Source organism: Phascolarctos cinereus, unplaced genomic scaffold, assembly GCF_003287225.1.
Source record: "Phascolarctos cinereus isolate Bilbo 61053 unplaced genomic scaffold, phaCin_HiC Scaffold_4;HRSCAF=312, whole genome shotgun sequence".
Taxonomy (NCBI): Eukaryota; Metazoa; Chordata; class Mammalia; order Diprotodontia; family Phascolarctidae; genus Phascolarctos; species Phascolarctos cinereus.
Genome location: NW_027555847.1, coordinates 586,908,041 through 586,924,537, shown reverse-complemented (window position 1 = coordinate 586,924,537; position 16,497 = coordinate 586,908,041). Strand labels below are relative to the sequence as shown.

The window sequence follows — 16,497 nt, the reverse complement described above, 5'->3', positions numbered from 1 at the left end:
TTCACAACCCAGGCCTCTTCTACCTTTCCTGTCTTCTTATACCTTACTCCCTGACGTGGATTCTTTGATCTGGTAATACTGGCCTCTTGGCCATTCCATGAACAATACTCCATCTCACAGCTATGGGAATTTTCGCTGACTGTCCCCCGTTCCTGGAATGCTCTCTCCTCAACTCTGCCTACTAAATTCCCTAGCTTCCTTTAAGTCCCAACTAAAACCCCTTCTTACACTGAAAGCCTTCCCCAAACCCTCTTAATTCTAGTACCTTCCTTCTGTTAATTACTTCCTGTTTTCTGTATATATTTGTTTGAAAGTTGTCTCTCATGATAAATGTTGGAGAAGACGTGGGAAAATCAGAACACTAATGCATTGTTGGTGGAGTTGTGAAATGATCCAACCATTCTGGAGAGCAATTTGGAACTATGCCCAAAGGGCTATAGAAATGTGCATAGCCTTTGACCCAGCAATAGCACTTCTAGGGCTGTATCCCAAATAGATCATAAAAATGGAAAAAGACCCACATGTATAAAAATATTTATAGCAGCTCTTTCTGTGGTGGCAAAGAACTGGAAATTGAGGGGATGCCCATCAATTGGGGAATGACTGAACAAGATGTGGTATATGAATGTAATGGAATACTATTGTACTATAAGAAATGAGGAGCAGGCAGACTTCAGAAAAACCTAGAAAGACTTGTATGGACTGATGCTGAATGAAGTGAGCAGAACCAGGAGAATACTACACACAGTAATAGCCACTTTGTGTGATGACTAACTTTGACAAACTTAGCCCTTCTCAGCAATGCAAGGATCTAAAATGTCTTCAAAAGTCTCACGATGGAAAATTCTATCCACATCCAAAGAAAGAACTATGGAGTTTGAATGTAGATCAAAGTATACCATTTGCCATTTTTTTCTTCTGTTTTGTTTTGTTTCCTCTTTCTTGTGGTTCTTCCTATTAGTTCTAATTCTTCCTTACAACATGACTAATGTGAAAATTAAAAAAAAAACAAAGTTGTCTCCCTCCACTCAATTGTAAGCTCCTTGAGGGAAGGGACTATCTTTTGCTTTTCTTGTATCCCCAGGACTTGGCATAATATCTGGCATATAGTAGGTGCTTAAATGTTGACTGACTGATTAATTTATTCAACAGAAATTTATTGGGTCCCTAATATCTGCAAGGTGCAATGAATGCTATAAAAGTGTTATGAAATATCTTCAAAGAGCTTACAACAGAATTAGATATGTAATAATAAGAAGCAAAATATGATTAATTGGCAAGATTAAGCTGACACTGACAATAAATAATAAGTATTCTAAGTGTTCAAAAAAGAAAAATTAATGTTAGCTAGTGTGGTCACAAGAAGCTTTAAAATTGTGCTGCAAGAAATAATAAAAGGGGTGGTTTCAGAAAAATCTGGGAAGACTTACATGGGCAGAACTAGGAGAACACTGTAATTGGTAACAGCAATACTGTAACAGTAATCAACTGTGAAAGACTTAGCTACTCTAATCAATAACAATAATACACAACCATTCCAAAAGACTCATGAGGAAAAATACTGCCCACCTCCAGAGGGAAAATGGGTGAATTCTGAGCACAGAGTAACATATGTATTCTTTCACTTTATTTTTCTTGCTTTTTTTGCAACATGGCTAAAGTGGAAATACTTTTTACATGACTTTATATGTATAATGGATATCGTATTTCTTGCCTTCTCAATAGGTGAAGGAGGGAGAGAATTTGGAACTGAAAATAAAAATAAAAAGGTCACTGATATTAAAAAAAAAAGCAGCAGCTTTAATAGAAATAAACCCACCTAGGCTTTGAAGAACCGAAATAATCTGAATAGGCATAAAAGAAAAAGGACAGCATTCTACATAGGGAAAATAACATGGAAAAATACAGAAAGAGTAATATTGTAGGGCCTGAATTATCTATCTAGATCACTGGTATCAAACTCAAACAGAAATGAGAGCCATTAAATGAGACATAAGGATCCCTGGAGGCTGCATATTGACTTGATTTTAAAAAGTAATATTATTTATTTTTTATATTTTTATTTATTGTTAAATATTTCCCAATTACATTTTATCTGGGCTGCACTACGGGCTGCTGGCCTGCATATCTGACAACTCTGACGTAGAGAATGGCCTCCAATGTTCCCTTTACATGCAGAGATACAACCTTAACTGAGACAATAAGTTTGAAAGTGCTTTGGAAATTCAAAAGTGCTATATAAATAAAAGGGACTAATTAGGCAACTGTTTCATAAAACTCAACAATTACATACTAATTTTTTATTATACAAACAATAGACAAGTAGACCATAATATCTCTCTGGTTTTTCTATTATTTTTCACCTTTTAATCTTTGAAAAAATAACTAAAAGCCCCAAACTGAATGTACAGAACTGGAAGTTTACCAATTAAAATTCGAGATGGGTTCTTAAAACTAATTTTACTTCTATATTTAGCATCTAAGTAATTTAAAATAATATTTATCCAGAAAAACAAACTTTCTAAGATGTCACAGAAACAGTAACTATTAATTATTTCATATTTAACTAATTTTCTTTACTATACAGACTTTAACCTTAAACTCAAACATTAACATTTTCAGCTGACTATTTTAATTATTTTAATACCAGCCTGAGCCAGTTCCACATTGAAGGCTCTCAATGCAAAAGCAGAGCTTCGGGCTTCTGCAGGCAGTAACAGGCAACATAAATATCCTTCATAGTCTCGTTTCCTACAAACAAACAAAAACAAACAAAAAGTTATTAGTTGCATTTTAAATTCTGTATAAAAATACATTTGGCCTGTTAATTTATAAACAGCAAACTTCCAATTCTGAATAGGCTTGAAGGTCAAGATCAGCATGAAAAGAAGTTTTACTTTTTAATTCAGACACAAATTAGCTATCTTACAATCTTTTTTAAAAAACTGCTGTACCGAAGTTTCTTATTTTACTGCCTCTCAAGGCCAAATACAGAGAAACTATACCATAGGATACTTTCTGAGGGGATGTGGCCAACTTTTCAAAACATTAAGAAAAAATTGTCAGGAGAATAGTACAAGTGTTTTTTGTTTTTGTTTTAATAGCCAGATATTTTACAATTTAAAAAAATACATAACCCCGAAAAATGATGAGGCCCATTTTTTTAAAAAATGGCAGCTAGGTGGTACAGTGGATAGAGTGTTGGGCCTGGATTCAGGAAAACCCATCTTCTTGAGTTCAAATCTGGTCTCAGACACTTACTAGTTGTGTGACCCTGGCTAAGTCACTTAACCCTGCTTTCCTCAGTTTCCTCATCTGTAAAATGAGCTAGAGAAGAAAATGGCAAATCACTCCAATACCTCTGCCAAGAAAACCTCAAACAGGGTCACAAAGAGCTGAACATAACTGAAAAGCAACTAAACAACAACAAAGTTTTAAAAATAATAAACTACTCAACATATATTGATTTGTCCTAACAATACAATGTCTACAATTTAAATTCTTTCAGAACTACTGTTGCTTTAAATAGTCATATAGATACAGATATAGAAATCAAATTACAAAAATAATATGCTACAGTGTTCTTAAAGCAATTTACACACTATGAATTTTTTTTTAAATTTCAAGAAAAAAAAATGATGAAATATTCTATGGACTTGGGGGCAGGGGGTTAGTAATCTTTGTCCAATTCTGGAACCTTCTTTTGGAATTACGACTTTAAAAGTTTTCATTGACAGTATTTTTACCATGTCGCAAACAAGGGATCTAAAACAGCCATGTGGCTTCTGCCACTAGGGGGCACCTAGAAATTAAAAACCAAAATGGCCAAGTAAAATACATCAAAATGTTATACAGATAAGAATCAGGCCAGCTGCTTTTCTCTTGTGGAATCTAACTTGCCCTCAGTTCCAAAAATATTTCTGGGTTGTTTTCTAAAATAAAGAGTCTTATTTGATTACAACTATCTAAACCAAAATAACTTTTATGCTTTATAAGGTACAACACGTCCCCAGGATTTGAAAAGTTATTTTCAGGACTGGTTTATATCTTCATCCCTGCTAAGACAGGGCATAGGGAGGGTATACATGTAAAATCACAATTTGCTGGGCTCATTCTCATTCCAAATATGTCATTTCAGGAAGTTCATAGGACATAAATAAAAACTTCCCCCTGGCCAGTGAATTCAACAGATATTTTAAAGCTTCTGGTTGCTAATAAAAATACATGTTTTTGCTCAGAATCCCCATTTCATTTGTACAAACAAAAATCAGCTCATATCTCTGGAAATCTTTTTCTGCTTTTTGATATAAGCTAATTATTGTTTCCCAAGAGTACTTATATTTCATACCACAGTCACGTGCATATGCCCTTCCACAATATAGAACAAATAACTACAAGAGCACTAGTCATATTGTATGGCTTCATGCTTTTTCTTTCTTCTACTATTTTCTTTAATGTGATATAATTATAACAGAAGGCTAGAAAAGGTGAGTCTTACAAACAGTAAAGGACTTTTTCCCCTTTTATTTCACTCATTATTCTAACACCGTTAATATTTAAGACATCCAATATGCAGCAAGAAACAATTTACAATAAAGTAAAAACTATATTCATTTAAATTGAATCTGCTGGGTACCACCAACCATAAGTTATCTGTGGAAGACCAATCTCAAAATATTCCTTTTTCTTGAAGTTTTCTATTTCCCTTGACTTTTGTTTAACTCACTTAGCACAATGTCACAAGCAGGGAATGATTTAATGCTTAATGACAGGGTTTTGTTCATAGTTTAAACAACCTAATTTCTTGGTTAAGAACACAAATTCCATATAGTCTTAGTACAGAAAGGTTAATGTAATGATTGCTTTTGCAAAATGTTAACTACTGTCCTCGTAAAAAAAAAAGCCTTTTATTTGGGGAATAAAAAAGTGTGTGTGTGTGTGTGTGTGTGTGTGTGTGTGTGTGTGCACGTGCTTGTTTAGGGAGAGGAAGGGAAGGAGGGACAGAAAGAAACAGAGAGGGAGGGAGAACTTACACATACGTGTTGTACCCTAAATGCCTTCAGTGATCTCTTCCTCTCCAAATTTCTTACAGAATATTTCCTGAATAGTTTTGTTCCTTTGTTCTTAATTCATCTTTGTGTAGGACTTAGTTTCCAATCTGATCACAAGCTCCTAGAGAGCAAAGGTTGTTTTTCATCTTTTTGTCCTCTGTGAATAATACCCTGTAGCCATTTAATACATATTTGTTCAATCAATCAGCAAACATTTGTTAATCCACCTACTACATGTCAGACACTGTGCAGTGGGGATACAAATAGAAAGTATCAAACAACTCCTGCTCCCAAAGAGCTTTTGAATTGAATCGAACTGATTCAAGGGAACTATGTTCTCAGTTTATGGGCTTTTCTTCTTATGACATTCTAAAAATTTCCTGATCTCTAAGCCCCAATTTGAAGCGGTCCCTTACACAGGCCCTGGGGATAATGGGCTCATACTTCTAAATTTCAAAAATGTTTAAAGCACTTGAGAGGCAGAATGACCTGGGAAAAAAATATATTGTCCCAGGGGAAAAAAGACTGAAATCTTGCCCCCAGCTTGGCTGATCACACAGGTCTTTGTTTTATTTACCAAATGAGAACTGTTCTCTTGCTCTCCAGAAGGTTAATGATACATGTGAAGCACTTCAAGTTTCTCAAAAGAAAACAATGCATGAATTCATGTCATTGCTATACTACTGTAGTGATAATCTTTGACACATTTTAAGTGTGAATCCGTCCAAAGATGTACAGCATTTGACTGAAGATCAAATGGTCTCTGCTTCAAATCTAGTAACCATCTTCAGCCACCTCAACTTTTTAGTCACTCAAGTTACTCTAGGAATTTCAATCCCCTTCTCTTCTCAATCTCATCCCAGCAAACCTGCTGGGTGACCAAAGATAGAAACAAGTGGCTGCTCCCGGCCTCCATTAAGGCTTCCCTCAGCCATTTAAAGCTAACTGAATGAAATTTCTAGCAAATTCCAACTTCTCCATGCCACGTTAAAGTAGTCTCTTCTCCTCCTCTCTTAGAGCCAATGTTGCCTTGATTTGCTGGGCCATTCTTTCACTATGAGCTCTAGAGATCCCAGTTCATCTCAAAAGCTCAAAGATGCCCAGATGTTCCCCTTCATTCTTATGTAATAGGGATAGAATGCACTCCTATGGAACATTCTTGAACTTGACCTGGGATCTTAAACACTTTTAGTGACACAGGCTTAGTGCTAAGAGACTGTGATGACACACATAACAATTCTGTGACAGCAGTTGGGAGGCGGCTTTGTCAAAGAGGATTGACCACTGAACCAGGAAGAACCACTCAGAAAACTTTAAGGAGTGACAAGATCCCCTCTCTATCTCTTCTCTCCAGAAAGTGTGGCATGAAACTTTCTCTGGGACTTCTTGGGAGGAGGGAAGGTGGGAAATGTAGCTGTAATGGCTGCTTGCACATGGCAGAGTACATTTCACTTAACTCCAAGTTAATGGGTATAACTCTACCTTCACTACTTTTTTTAAAAGCTTTACTTAAACCCATCACTCCTTCAGCCTAGCATCTACATTTCTCTTTCTCATCACAACCAAACTCCTAGAAATTGTCATCTGTGCTCTTTGCTTTTCCTTACTCCCTCTCCTCCCACTTAATTCTCAAACTCTTGAATTCTGGTTTTAGATCTCACCCTTCAGGAAAATTATCTCGACAATGTTACCAGCAATCTTAACTGCTCCATCCTTCTTAACCTCTCCATACCATGTGACCCTCCTGATTATCCTCTCCTTCTACCAGGGGCGAACAATCTTTGGCCTCAAGGCTGCAGGTTCCCCACCCCTGGGACACTCTCTTCTCTCTTGGCTTTCATGAAGCTGCTCTCTCCTGTCAGAACTTGTCAACCTTTCCTGGTAGATCATCATTCATGTCTCATCTCCTAACTCAGAGCTCTGTCTTGGTTATTCTTCTCTTTTCTTTCTACTCCCTCTTGTTGCTGCCAGCTCCCATGTGCTCAATTATCATCTATATACCTAGTCCGAGCCTCTCTCTTAAGCTTAATTCTCACATCACTAGCTACCTCCTGGATATCCTATAGGCATCTCAAACTCAACATGTCCAAAAAGAACTCTAGGTCTTCTGTAAAACCCATCCCCTCCTCCAAACTTGACTTGATTTCTGTTAAAGGTATCATAACATTTCTACTCTTGAAAGTTCTCAACCTCCTTTCCCTCTCCCTTCATTCCAATATTCAATGATCTGACAAGTCTTGTTGATTCTACCTTACAACATCTCTTTCATTAGTTCTCTTCCCTCTACTTATGTTGCCACTACCTTATTTTAGGCTCTCATCACATATGACCTAGACAGCATGACAGAGTGAAAATAGTGATAAACACAGAGTCAGGAAAACCTGGATTTGGATACCATCCCAGACATACTAGCTATGTGACCACTGGCAAGCTGCTTAACCCTTCTTGGCCTCAGTTTCCTTATCTGTAAAATAAGGAGACTCAATAATCTCCAAAATCCATTCCAGTTCAAATCTATGATTGTATGGTCTATGATCCTGTGACTATTAAGGCAGTCTCCTAATTGGACTCCTCCCTTCCTTATCCTACACACAGCTGCAAAAATAATCTTCTTAAAGCACAATACTAGGTCAGTCTCCTGATGAAAGATAAAATATAATTCCTTAGCTTGGAATTTAAAGCCCTTCAGAATTTGGCTCCAGCTTACTTTTCTAGCCTTATTTTACAATACTTCCCCTTCACATACTCTTGTCTCAAACTGGCCATCTGCAGTTTCCCACCTCTGTGCCTTGCATGCACATCCATCCTGGAAAGTACTTCCTCCTCTGAGAAACTCTAAATTTCCTCAAAGCTCAGCTCACGTGCAATGTCTGAGACAAAGCTTTTTTCTGATTCCTATAATTATTAGTACTTTCTCCCTCCTCAAATTATCAGGGAAATATTTACCTATGCTAGGTCATATTCCACCTGCCTAGTTCCAGTGGCATTACAAACTCCTTGATGGCTGAGTACCTCCTCATGTCCCTGCTGGCCCTGGATTCAGGAAGACTCATCTTCCTGAGTTCAAATCTGGCCTCAGGCACTTCCTAGCTGTGTGACTCTGGGCAAGTCACTTAACCCTGTTGCCTTACTTTCCTCATCTATAAAATGAGCGGGAGAAGGAAATGGCAAATCATTCTAGTACTTTTGTCAAGAAAATCCTGAAAGCGGACATGAAGAGGACATGACTGAAAAACACGACTGAACAGCAAAAAAGTATCACCTCACTCTACCCTTCTGTTTTATGGAGGGAAGGAGTAAGTCAGTTCAAAAAAGAATATATATATATATATATATATATATATATATACACACACACCACACACACACACATATTATATAATATATAATACACACACACACACACACACACACACACACACAGAGAAATAGAATGGAGGGAGTGGGGGCCATGAACAAGAAAGGCTTTTTGTAGGAGGCACTTTTTAAATGCTTGTTGAATTAAAATGAATTATCCTAGAGGCAAAAGGTTGTCACTGAAGTTTACTTAGTAGGGGAGTGAAATGGTCAGATCTATGTTTCATGAATGTCAATTTGACAGCTGGGAAAAGAAGCAGAGACAGATTAGAAGGCTACTGCAGTAGTTCAAATGAAAGAAAATGATGGCCTGAACTGGGGTGGCAGCTGTGTGAATAAAGAGGGAAAAAAAACTATTATGAGAGCATGTACAAGTAGAACCAACAAGATTTAGTGATAGACTGGACATAAGAGGTAAGGGAAAGGAAAAAGCCATAACTATAAAGTTGTGAAACTGGGTGAAATAGAGAAATTATAAAGAGAGGTGGGTTTAGGAGGAAAGATAATGAATTTGATTTTAAACATCATATCTGAAAGACCTATGGAACATCTAGGTGGAGTTATGCAGCAGGCAGCTGGTAATGACAAACAGGAACTCAAGACAGAATTAAAGACTACATGCTGGCTTAAAAGTCACTTGCGTGGAGATGATCATTGAATTAACAGGTGCAGATACCAATTAACAAGCATTTATTAAATATCTATTACCTTCCAGGCACTGGGATTACAGAAACAAGTGAAACAATGCCTATCTTCAAGAAGCTTATGTTCTATAGTAATTACATTCTATGGCAAAGAAAAACATATACACATGTAAGCATATACAGAAGGTCCAGGACGAGTTCTGGGGTGCAAAAATGTATGACAGGTAAAATATGGATGATGAAGTAACAAAGGAGGCGAAGAAGTGATCAGATACGTAGAAGAGCAATGTTTTGAAAACCAAGAGAAAATAATGTCCAGGAAGACTGTGAAATGTTGCATAGAGATCAAGAAGGTCAAGGAATAAGAAAAGCAATTAAGAGACTGCTGATAAACTGAGTGATATGGTTGGACACCAAATAATAAGGGGCTTAGAGGTGAAGAAATAGAGGCAATGAACATAGATAGTCATTAATGGTATACTGCCATATTCTCAGTCACCTAGATTCAAAATCTCCACTTATAAAAACCTGTCCATCTAAGCCCCAACCGAGGTATCACATTTTCCATGAAGCCTTTCATGATCCCATCAGATGGAAATGATGTCTACTCAAAATCTGTCATAGTATTTTGCTTGAACATACATCTCTCTTGTATATCTCATATACCTTGTGTTAAGTGTATATGCCTAATCCCCTCCTTTGAAGCAGATTTATTTCATCTTTGCTTATTATACATAATACAATAGCACTTAAATGTCAATTGGATTACAGATTCTATACAGGCAGATGACAACTCATCCTAGTACTTACCCCAGAAGTTAGCACACTGAACTGCACTTAGTAAGCATATGACAAAATAATAATAATAAGATATATTCAATTCAAAAAGTATTTTTAAAAAGGACTCAGGAAGGAGAATATGTCCAGGAAGAGGGCAATTTTTAATTAATATTAAATGTTAATTTTTAAAGTGAAATGAACCCCGCTATAACACAATTCCCTATAAAAAGGCATTCATTTTAAGAAGGGTAGTATCTTACAGTTAAGTCAAGAAGCATTTATTAAGGGCTTATTACGTGCCAGGCACTGTACTAGGTACTAAGTATACAAAGAAGTGCAAAACTATGGTCCTCAAAGTTCATATTTTAGTGGGAAAAACAACATGTAAATAACTATGTACATAGATACATACAATATAAATGGAAAATAATCTCAAAGGGAAAGCACTAGCAGGAAAGGTCTCCTGCAGAAGTTAAGATTTGAACTGAGTCTTGAAAGAAGCCTGAGAAGCTAGAAGGAGTGTTAAAGACAGAGATCATTCATGGCAATCAGGACAGCCAGCGTAAAGACAAAAAGGTGGGACATGTGGTGTCTTATGGGAGAAGAAACAGGTAGGCAAGTGTAGCTAAATCACAGTTTATTAGAGTGAAGTATAAGAACACTGTAAAGGTAGGAAGAGGCCAGGTTGTAAAAGACTTTAAATATCAAAGAGAGAAGTTTATATTTGATTCTGTATGTAATAGAGAATCAATGGAGTTTACTGATTAGGGGAGGTCACATTATCAAAGCTGCACTTTAGGAAGATTACTCTGACTGCTGAGTGGAAAATGAACTGGAATGGGGAGACATGTGAAGCAGGGAAACCAACCAGAAGGCTACAGCAATAATCTAGGTATGACATGATGAGGGCCTCCACCAGGGCAGCAGCTGTATTACTGGAGAGAAGGGAACATATATGAGAGATGCTGAGAAGGGAGAAACAACAAAATCTGGCAACAAACTGGCTATATGGAATGAAAACAAGGATTCATAGATGACACTGAGGTTGTGAGCCTACAGGCCTGGAAAGGTGATGGTACCCTCAACAATAAGAAATTTTGGAAGGGGCTACACATGTTATATTTAAGATGCCTATAGGACATATAATTTTTTTCTTTTTTAGGCAACTGGGGTTAAGTGACTTGCCCAGGGTCACACAGCTAGTAAACGTCAAGTGTTTGGTCTGAGGCCGGATATGAACTCGGGTCCTCCTCACTTCAGGGCTGGTGCTCTATCCACTGCGCCACCTAGCTGCCCCAAGGACATATACTTTAAGACATCTAAAAGTCAATTGGTAATTTTGACTATCAATCAGGAGAGAAATGAGGGCTAGATATATAGATCTGAAAATCATCTGCACAGAGATGATGGTTGAACCCACTGCAACTGATGAGATCATTAACCAAGATAATATGAAGGGAAATGAAAAGAAGGGGGGGAACCACAGTGGTACAGCTAGGTGGTGTAGTAGATAGAGCACTGGCCCTGGAATCAGGAGGACCTGAGTTCAAATCTGGCCTCAGACACATGATACTCACTAGCTGTGTGACTCCAGGAACATCACTTAACCCCAATTGCCTCACCAAAAAAAAAAAAATTTTAATTGTTTAAAAAAAAAAGAAGGCACGGGACAAAGCCAATAGGGATACCATGGCCAGTGGATATGATTTAGATGAGGATACAGCAAGTAAGACTGAGAAGCAGTAAGGCAGGTGAGAAAAGAACCAGGAGAAAGTAATGCCATGAAAATGTGGGAGGGAGTATCCAAAAGGAAATGGTGATCAACAAAGTCAAAGGTTACAGAGAGGTCAAGAAGGATGAAGACTGGGAAAAAAAGCTATTATATTTAACAATTAAGAAATCATTAGAAACTTTGCAGTTTCAAATGTGTGAAGTTGGAAGCCAGACTGCAAAGGTTTTAGAAGACTGAGAAAAGAGGAAATGAAGGCACTGATTGTAGACTGCTTTCTCGAGTGTAGCCATGATGACATACTCAGAGATACACATGACAACATTTACAGGAGAGATTTTAGGGCAATAGCTAGCAGAAATGGTCAGATCAAGTGAGGGTTTTTATGGACGGTGTAGATACGGACATGCTTACAGAAAGCAGAAAAGGAGCTAGTCAATACTGAGAGATGGAAAATTAGAGAGAGCAGGGATGATAGTAGGGGCAGTTTGATGGAGAAGTCAGGATGGAATGAGATCAAGGACACATATAGAAGGGTTTGTCCTGATAAGGAGAAAGGCTACCTGTTCATCAGAGAATGCAGTAAAAAAGGAGATAGTGAAGGGAGATGTTTGAGTAATATAAGATGAAGGAGGGAGAAGGGGAAGCTCTAGATGAATGGTCTAATTATTTTGGTAAAGAATGAGGTCACCTGAGAGCATTGGAGAAGAGGTATTAGGGAAGGCTGGAGGAGAGATGAAAAGGCTTAGAATTATTGTTGCAGGTGGGTAGCAAGGTAGCGCATGGACAGAGCTCCCGGCCTTGGAGTCAGGAGGACCTGAGTTCAAATCCAGTCTCAGATACTTGACACTTATAAGCTGTGTGACCATGGGCAAGTCACTTAACCCTGATTGCCTCACCAAAAAAAAAAAACATACATATATATATAGTTGCAAAGAGTAGAAACAGCAAGAGATTAACAAGGTGTAAAAGAACTGCTTTACTGCACTGAAGGCCGAATTGGAATTATGTAATATACATTTGTAGAGGACCAGATTAGCAAAGTTTTGTGATTTTCTCCAACTCTATTCAGCAGCACTGTGAATAGATACAAAGGAGGCAGATGGTGGGAGTAATTCTTGGTCTGAGTTTAGCAAGGCATGATCAATGAAAAGAAAAGAAAGGAAGGGATTTGAGTGTAGATGATAATGTAGAGTTGAGCTAATTCACCAAGAGGTGGAGGTAGACAAGGGAGCTGAATGTAGTCATGCAGGGGTGAGGCTTTGCACATTCTCACTGCTTAAAAATGTTGACTCGATGAATGAGTAACCATCCAAAAGAGTTTAATTATTTCAGTACCCAAAGGATCTTACTATAAACTTTTCATTTTTATGGTGTCCTCTCAATACATCAATCAAGTCTACATTTTTATCAGGGTAACAAAGCAGTGGTGGCAAAATTAAAAGATGATGTAAATAATGGATCGAGCAAGAAAAAAATATATAATGCTAAAGTTAAGCAAACAGGAGAAGTGACAGGTGTCATCATCATGAATTTTGGTTACTTTTACTTCTTTATGTGAATCACTCAGTTCCTGCTACAAAATAAAAGTATCCATGAACAAGATATTCCATTTCTCTGTTTCCAGCATTTTCTCTAGGTGTTTCCCATGCCTGGAATGCTCTCCTTCCTCATGTCCCTCTTGTGGCTTCCTTAGCTTCCTTCAAGTCCCAATTAAAATACCATCATCTTCAGGAAGGCTTTCTTAACTCTAGTGCCTTCCCTCTATTATTTCCTATTTATCCTGTATATAGCTGGCTTGTACATATAAGTTTGATTTTTGTCTCCCCCATTAGATTGTGAGCTCTATGAGACCTGGGGCTGTCTTCTGCCTCTTTTTTGTAACCCCACTGCTTAGCACAGAGCCTGGCACATAGCAAGCACTTTAAAAGTGTTTACTGACTGCCTGATTTTGTCTCCCCCACCAAAAAATGATCATTGTAAAGTAAGATCTCAACATGGATAACCTGGCAGTAGCAAACAAGAGTCCTGCTTAAATCCATGGAAGCCACAGCCACCCACATTCAATCAAACACTACATCTTCTAAATTCTACTTCTACAACAACCTTCATATCCCAACTTTCTCTCCACCCATCCCACACTAAAAAATCTAATTCAGCCCCTCATAATCTTTTTGCCTGGCTTACAGCAACAGTCAATAAACTGCTATGCCTGCATTCAACCTCTCCAATCCATCACAACTATCAAAATGATATTTCTGAAGCAAGATATTGACCATGTCAGTCTTCTATGGAGAAAGATATAGTGGCTCTGTTTTGACTCTAGGAAAAAATACAAACTCCTCCAGCATTTAAAACTCTTTACAACATGACTCCAACCTGTCTTGCCAGGTTGATAATGTATCATTCCCCCTTACACTCTTGTCCCAGCTAAAGTGATTTATTTGATGGTCCCCAACCACATAGCTCCACCAATAAGGCATAATGAAGAGAGGCCTGTGTCTGGAGTCAGGAAGACCTGAGTTCAAATCAAATCTAGGATACTCAGTAGCTGTGATCGTGGACAAGTCACTTAAACGCTGCCTGCCTCAGTTTCCTCAGTTATAAATGGGGATGATAATAATAGCACCTACCCAACAAGGTTGTGATAAGGATCAAATGAGATATTTGTAAAGCACTTAGCATAGAATCTGACATGTGGTAGGTGCTATATAATTGCTGGCAATTATTATTACTAGCATCTTCCAAGTCTTTGAACAATTCTCTCCCCACATCTCTGTGCTCCTGCCCCCATACCTAGAAATGCACGGTCTCTTCCTTCTCAACAGATTCTTAGAATTCCTAGTTTCCTCCAAAGCTTAGCTCAAGCCACTTTCCAGGGGAAGCCTTTTCCTGATCTCCTTCCCCTTTGTATATATTTTGCATTTACTTGTTCTTATGCACTGGTATCTCTCCCGAGGTCCCCTTCCTGCTAAGAAGGAAGTTTATTGAGGGTCGGAGCTGTTTGTTTATTTTTTGCCTCTGGTTTCCCAGTGTCTAACGAGGTGGCCAGACATACATTGGGCACTTAATAAGCGTTTGTTAAATTAGATGCCCATCAATTGGGGAACGGCTAAACAAATCGTGGCATATTGCTGTAATCCAACATTACTGGGCTGTAAGAATGACAAACGTGAGGAACGGAGAGAAGCATGGAAAGATCTACAAAACTGATGCAGAATGAAGGAAGCCCAGACAAGGAAAATACACTTAACGATTACAACAACTGTAGAGGGAAAGAACCAACCTCACAAAACAAAACCGAAGTGAATGCTGCAAAATCATCAGGACCAATGGAAAGAAAGGAAATGAGAAGGCCCTCCCACTCTTCATCCTTCCCTCTGCAGAATAGGGTAACCCACGTGTACTTTTGGGCGATGTAATGATTAGCGATGCCCGTTCTTTTCTTATTTTTTTTTCCTAATCTTTAAAAATATGGGAAAACACTGGGAGGAGGAGAGGGAAAGACACCGCAGGGAACTGTGGTGATGTGAAAAAAACAAAAGGCAGCAGTAAGAACTTATTCTAAAACAAATGCGTGCATCTTCAACTGAGGTGAAGCAGAGACCAAGGTCACAGGAGACGCGGCGAGGGGGTCATCCCCGGGGCCCCGCCGACCCCTTCCTCCAGCCCCAGGGCCTGTTCTCTCTCTCCCCTCCCCCTCTGCAAGCCCGGAGGACGGCGGGGCCTCGTGCCAGAGCTCACCGGAGCAGCTCCACGCAGTACAGGTCACTGCCGGGGGCTTCGGTCCGGCTGGACGCGGTCGCGCTTCGTCCCAAAACCACGGGAGCCGGAAGCCCACTCCCGCGGGCACTCGGGCCCCGGGGCGTGCGGCCACGAAGGCAGCCACTGGAGCCGAGGCGGAGCGGACCCCAGCCCAGCGCCAGAGCATGGGCCGCCATGACACCTGGGTACCTCTGACCCTTTACCTTTCTCACCGGCCCAGTGCGCCTGCGCAGCCCCGCCCTAGAGCCGCCTTCTCCTTTTCTCTCCTCCCCTGTCCCCGCCCCTTTCCTTTTTTTCTGCTTTCCGCCAGTCTTCCTTCCTTTTCTGCCCTGCCTCTCGTCCCCTCACACATTTGTCTTTCTTCTGAATCTCCTCTGCTTATCCCTTTCTTTTCCTCCCACCTTTCTTCCTCACCTCATCCCCCCTTTCGTCCTTCCCTTCTGTGAATCCTATGTCTCCTCCCTCTAATCCCACCAGTCCACCTCCATCCCTTCCCTCCCTTGTTCCTCTGCTTCTCACCTTCCTTTATTTTTCTCCCTTTGATGCCCCTCTGTCCCTCACTACTTGTTGACCTCATTTCTTCTTTCTCACAAGTCAAGCCAACGGGCATTGATTAATCAATTACTATATGCCAGCCCTACTATGTGCCAGATACTGTGCTAAGAGCTGGGGATAAGAACAAAAGTCAAAAACAAGCCAAACAGAAGAAACAATCAGTAAACATTTATTAAATGCCTATTGTGAGTCGGGCACTGTGCTGAGAACTAGGGATAAAAAGAAAATCCAAGAAGTAAAAAGCCAAATGAAAGAAACAATGGTTCAATCAATAAACATTTATTAAACACTTAACTATTTGCCAGGTACTGTGCTAAGCATTAGGGGATACAAAAAGAGGCAAAAGACAGTGCCTGCAACTATAAACAATCTCACATATGCAGCTGATACCACTCTGATGACAGAAAGTGAAGAATTAAGAAGCCTCTTGAGAGTGAAAGAGAAGTGAGGCAGCTTGATGGCTAAGTGGATAGAACTCCAGCCTTAGAGTCAGGAAGACCTTAGTTTAAATCCAGTCTCAGACACATAATACTCTGGGCAAGTCCTTTGATCCCATTGCCAAAAAAAGAGAGTGAAAGAGAAGAGTGTAAAAAAACACCTGGCTTGAAGCTTAATA

The 16,497-nt window shown here is 39.1% G+C and overlaps 1 protein-coding gene across 4 annotated transcripts in view; it reads right to left on the bottom strand.

Moving 5' to 3' along the window:
- Positions 1-15,549, bottom strand: part of NDUFAF6 (NADH:ubiquinone oxidoreductase complex assembly factor 6) — a 91,700-nt gene extending 76,151 nt beyond the window's left edge. For 2 of the 4 annotated variants that reach the window (XM_020968771.2, XM_020968761.2), the window contains exons 1-2: positions 15,306-15,549; positions 2,652-2,751 (exon numbers count right to left, since the gene is read on the bottom strand). In XM_020968771.2, the coding sequence (XP_020824430.1) occupies positions 2,652-2,751; positions 15,306-15,502 (297 nt within the window). In that variant the 5' untranslated portion in view covers positions 15,503-15,549. Of the gene's footprint in view, positions 1-2,647; positions 2,752-15,305 lie in introns of those variants that run through there. The other 2 variants (XM_078153666.1, XM_020968776.2) reach the window with 2 other exon arrangements.
- Between the last annotated feature and the right edge of the window lie 948 nt (positions 15,550-16,497).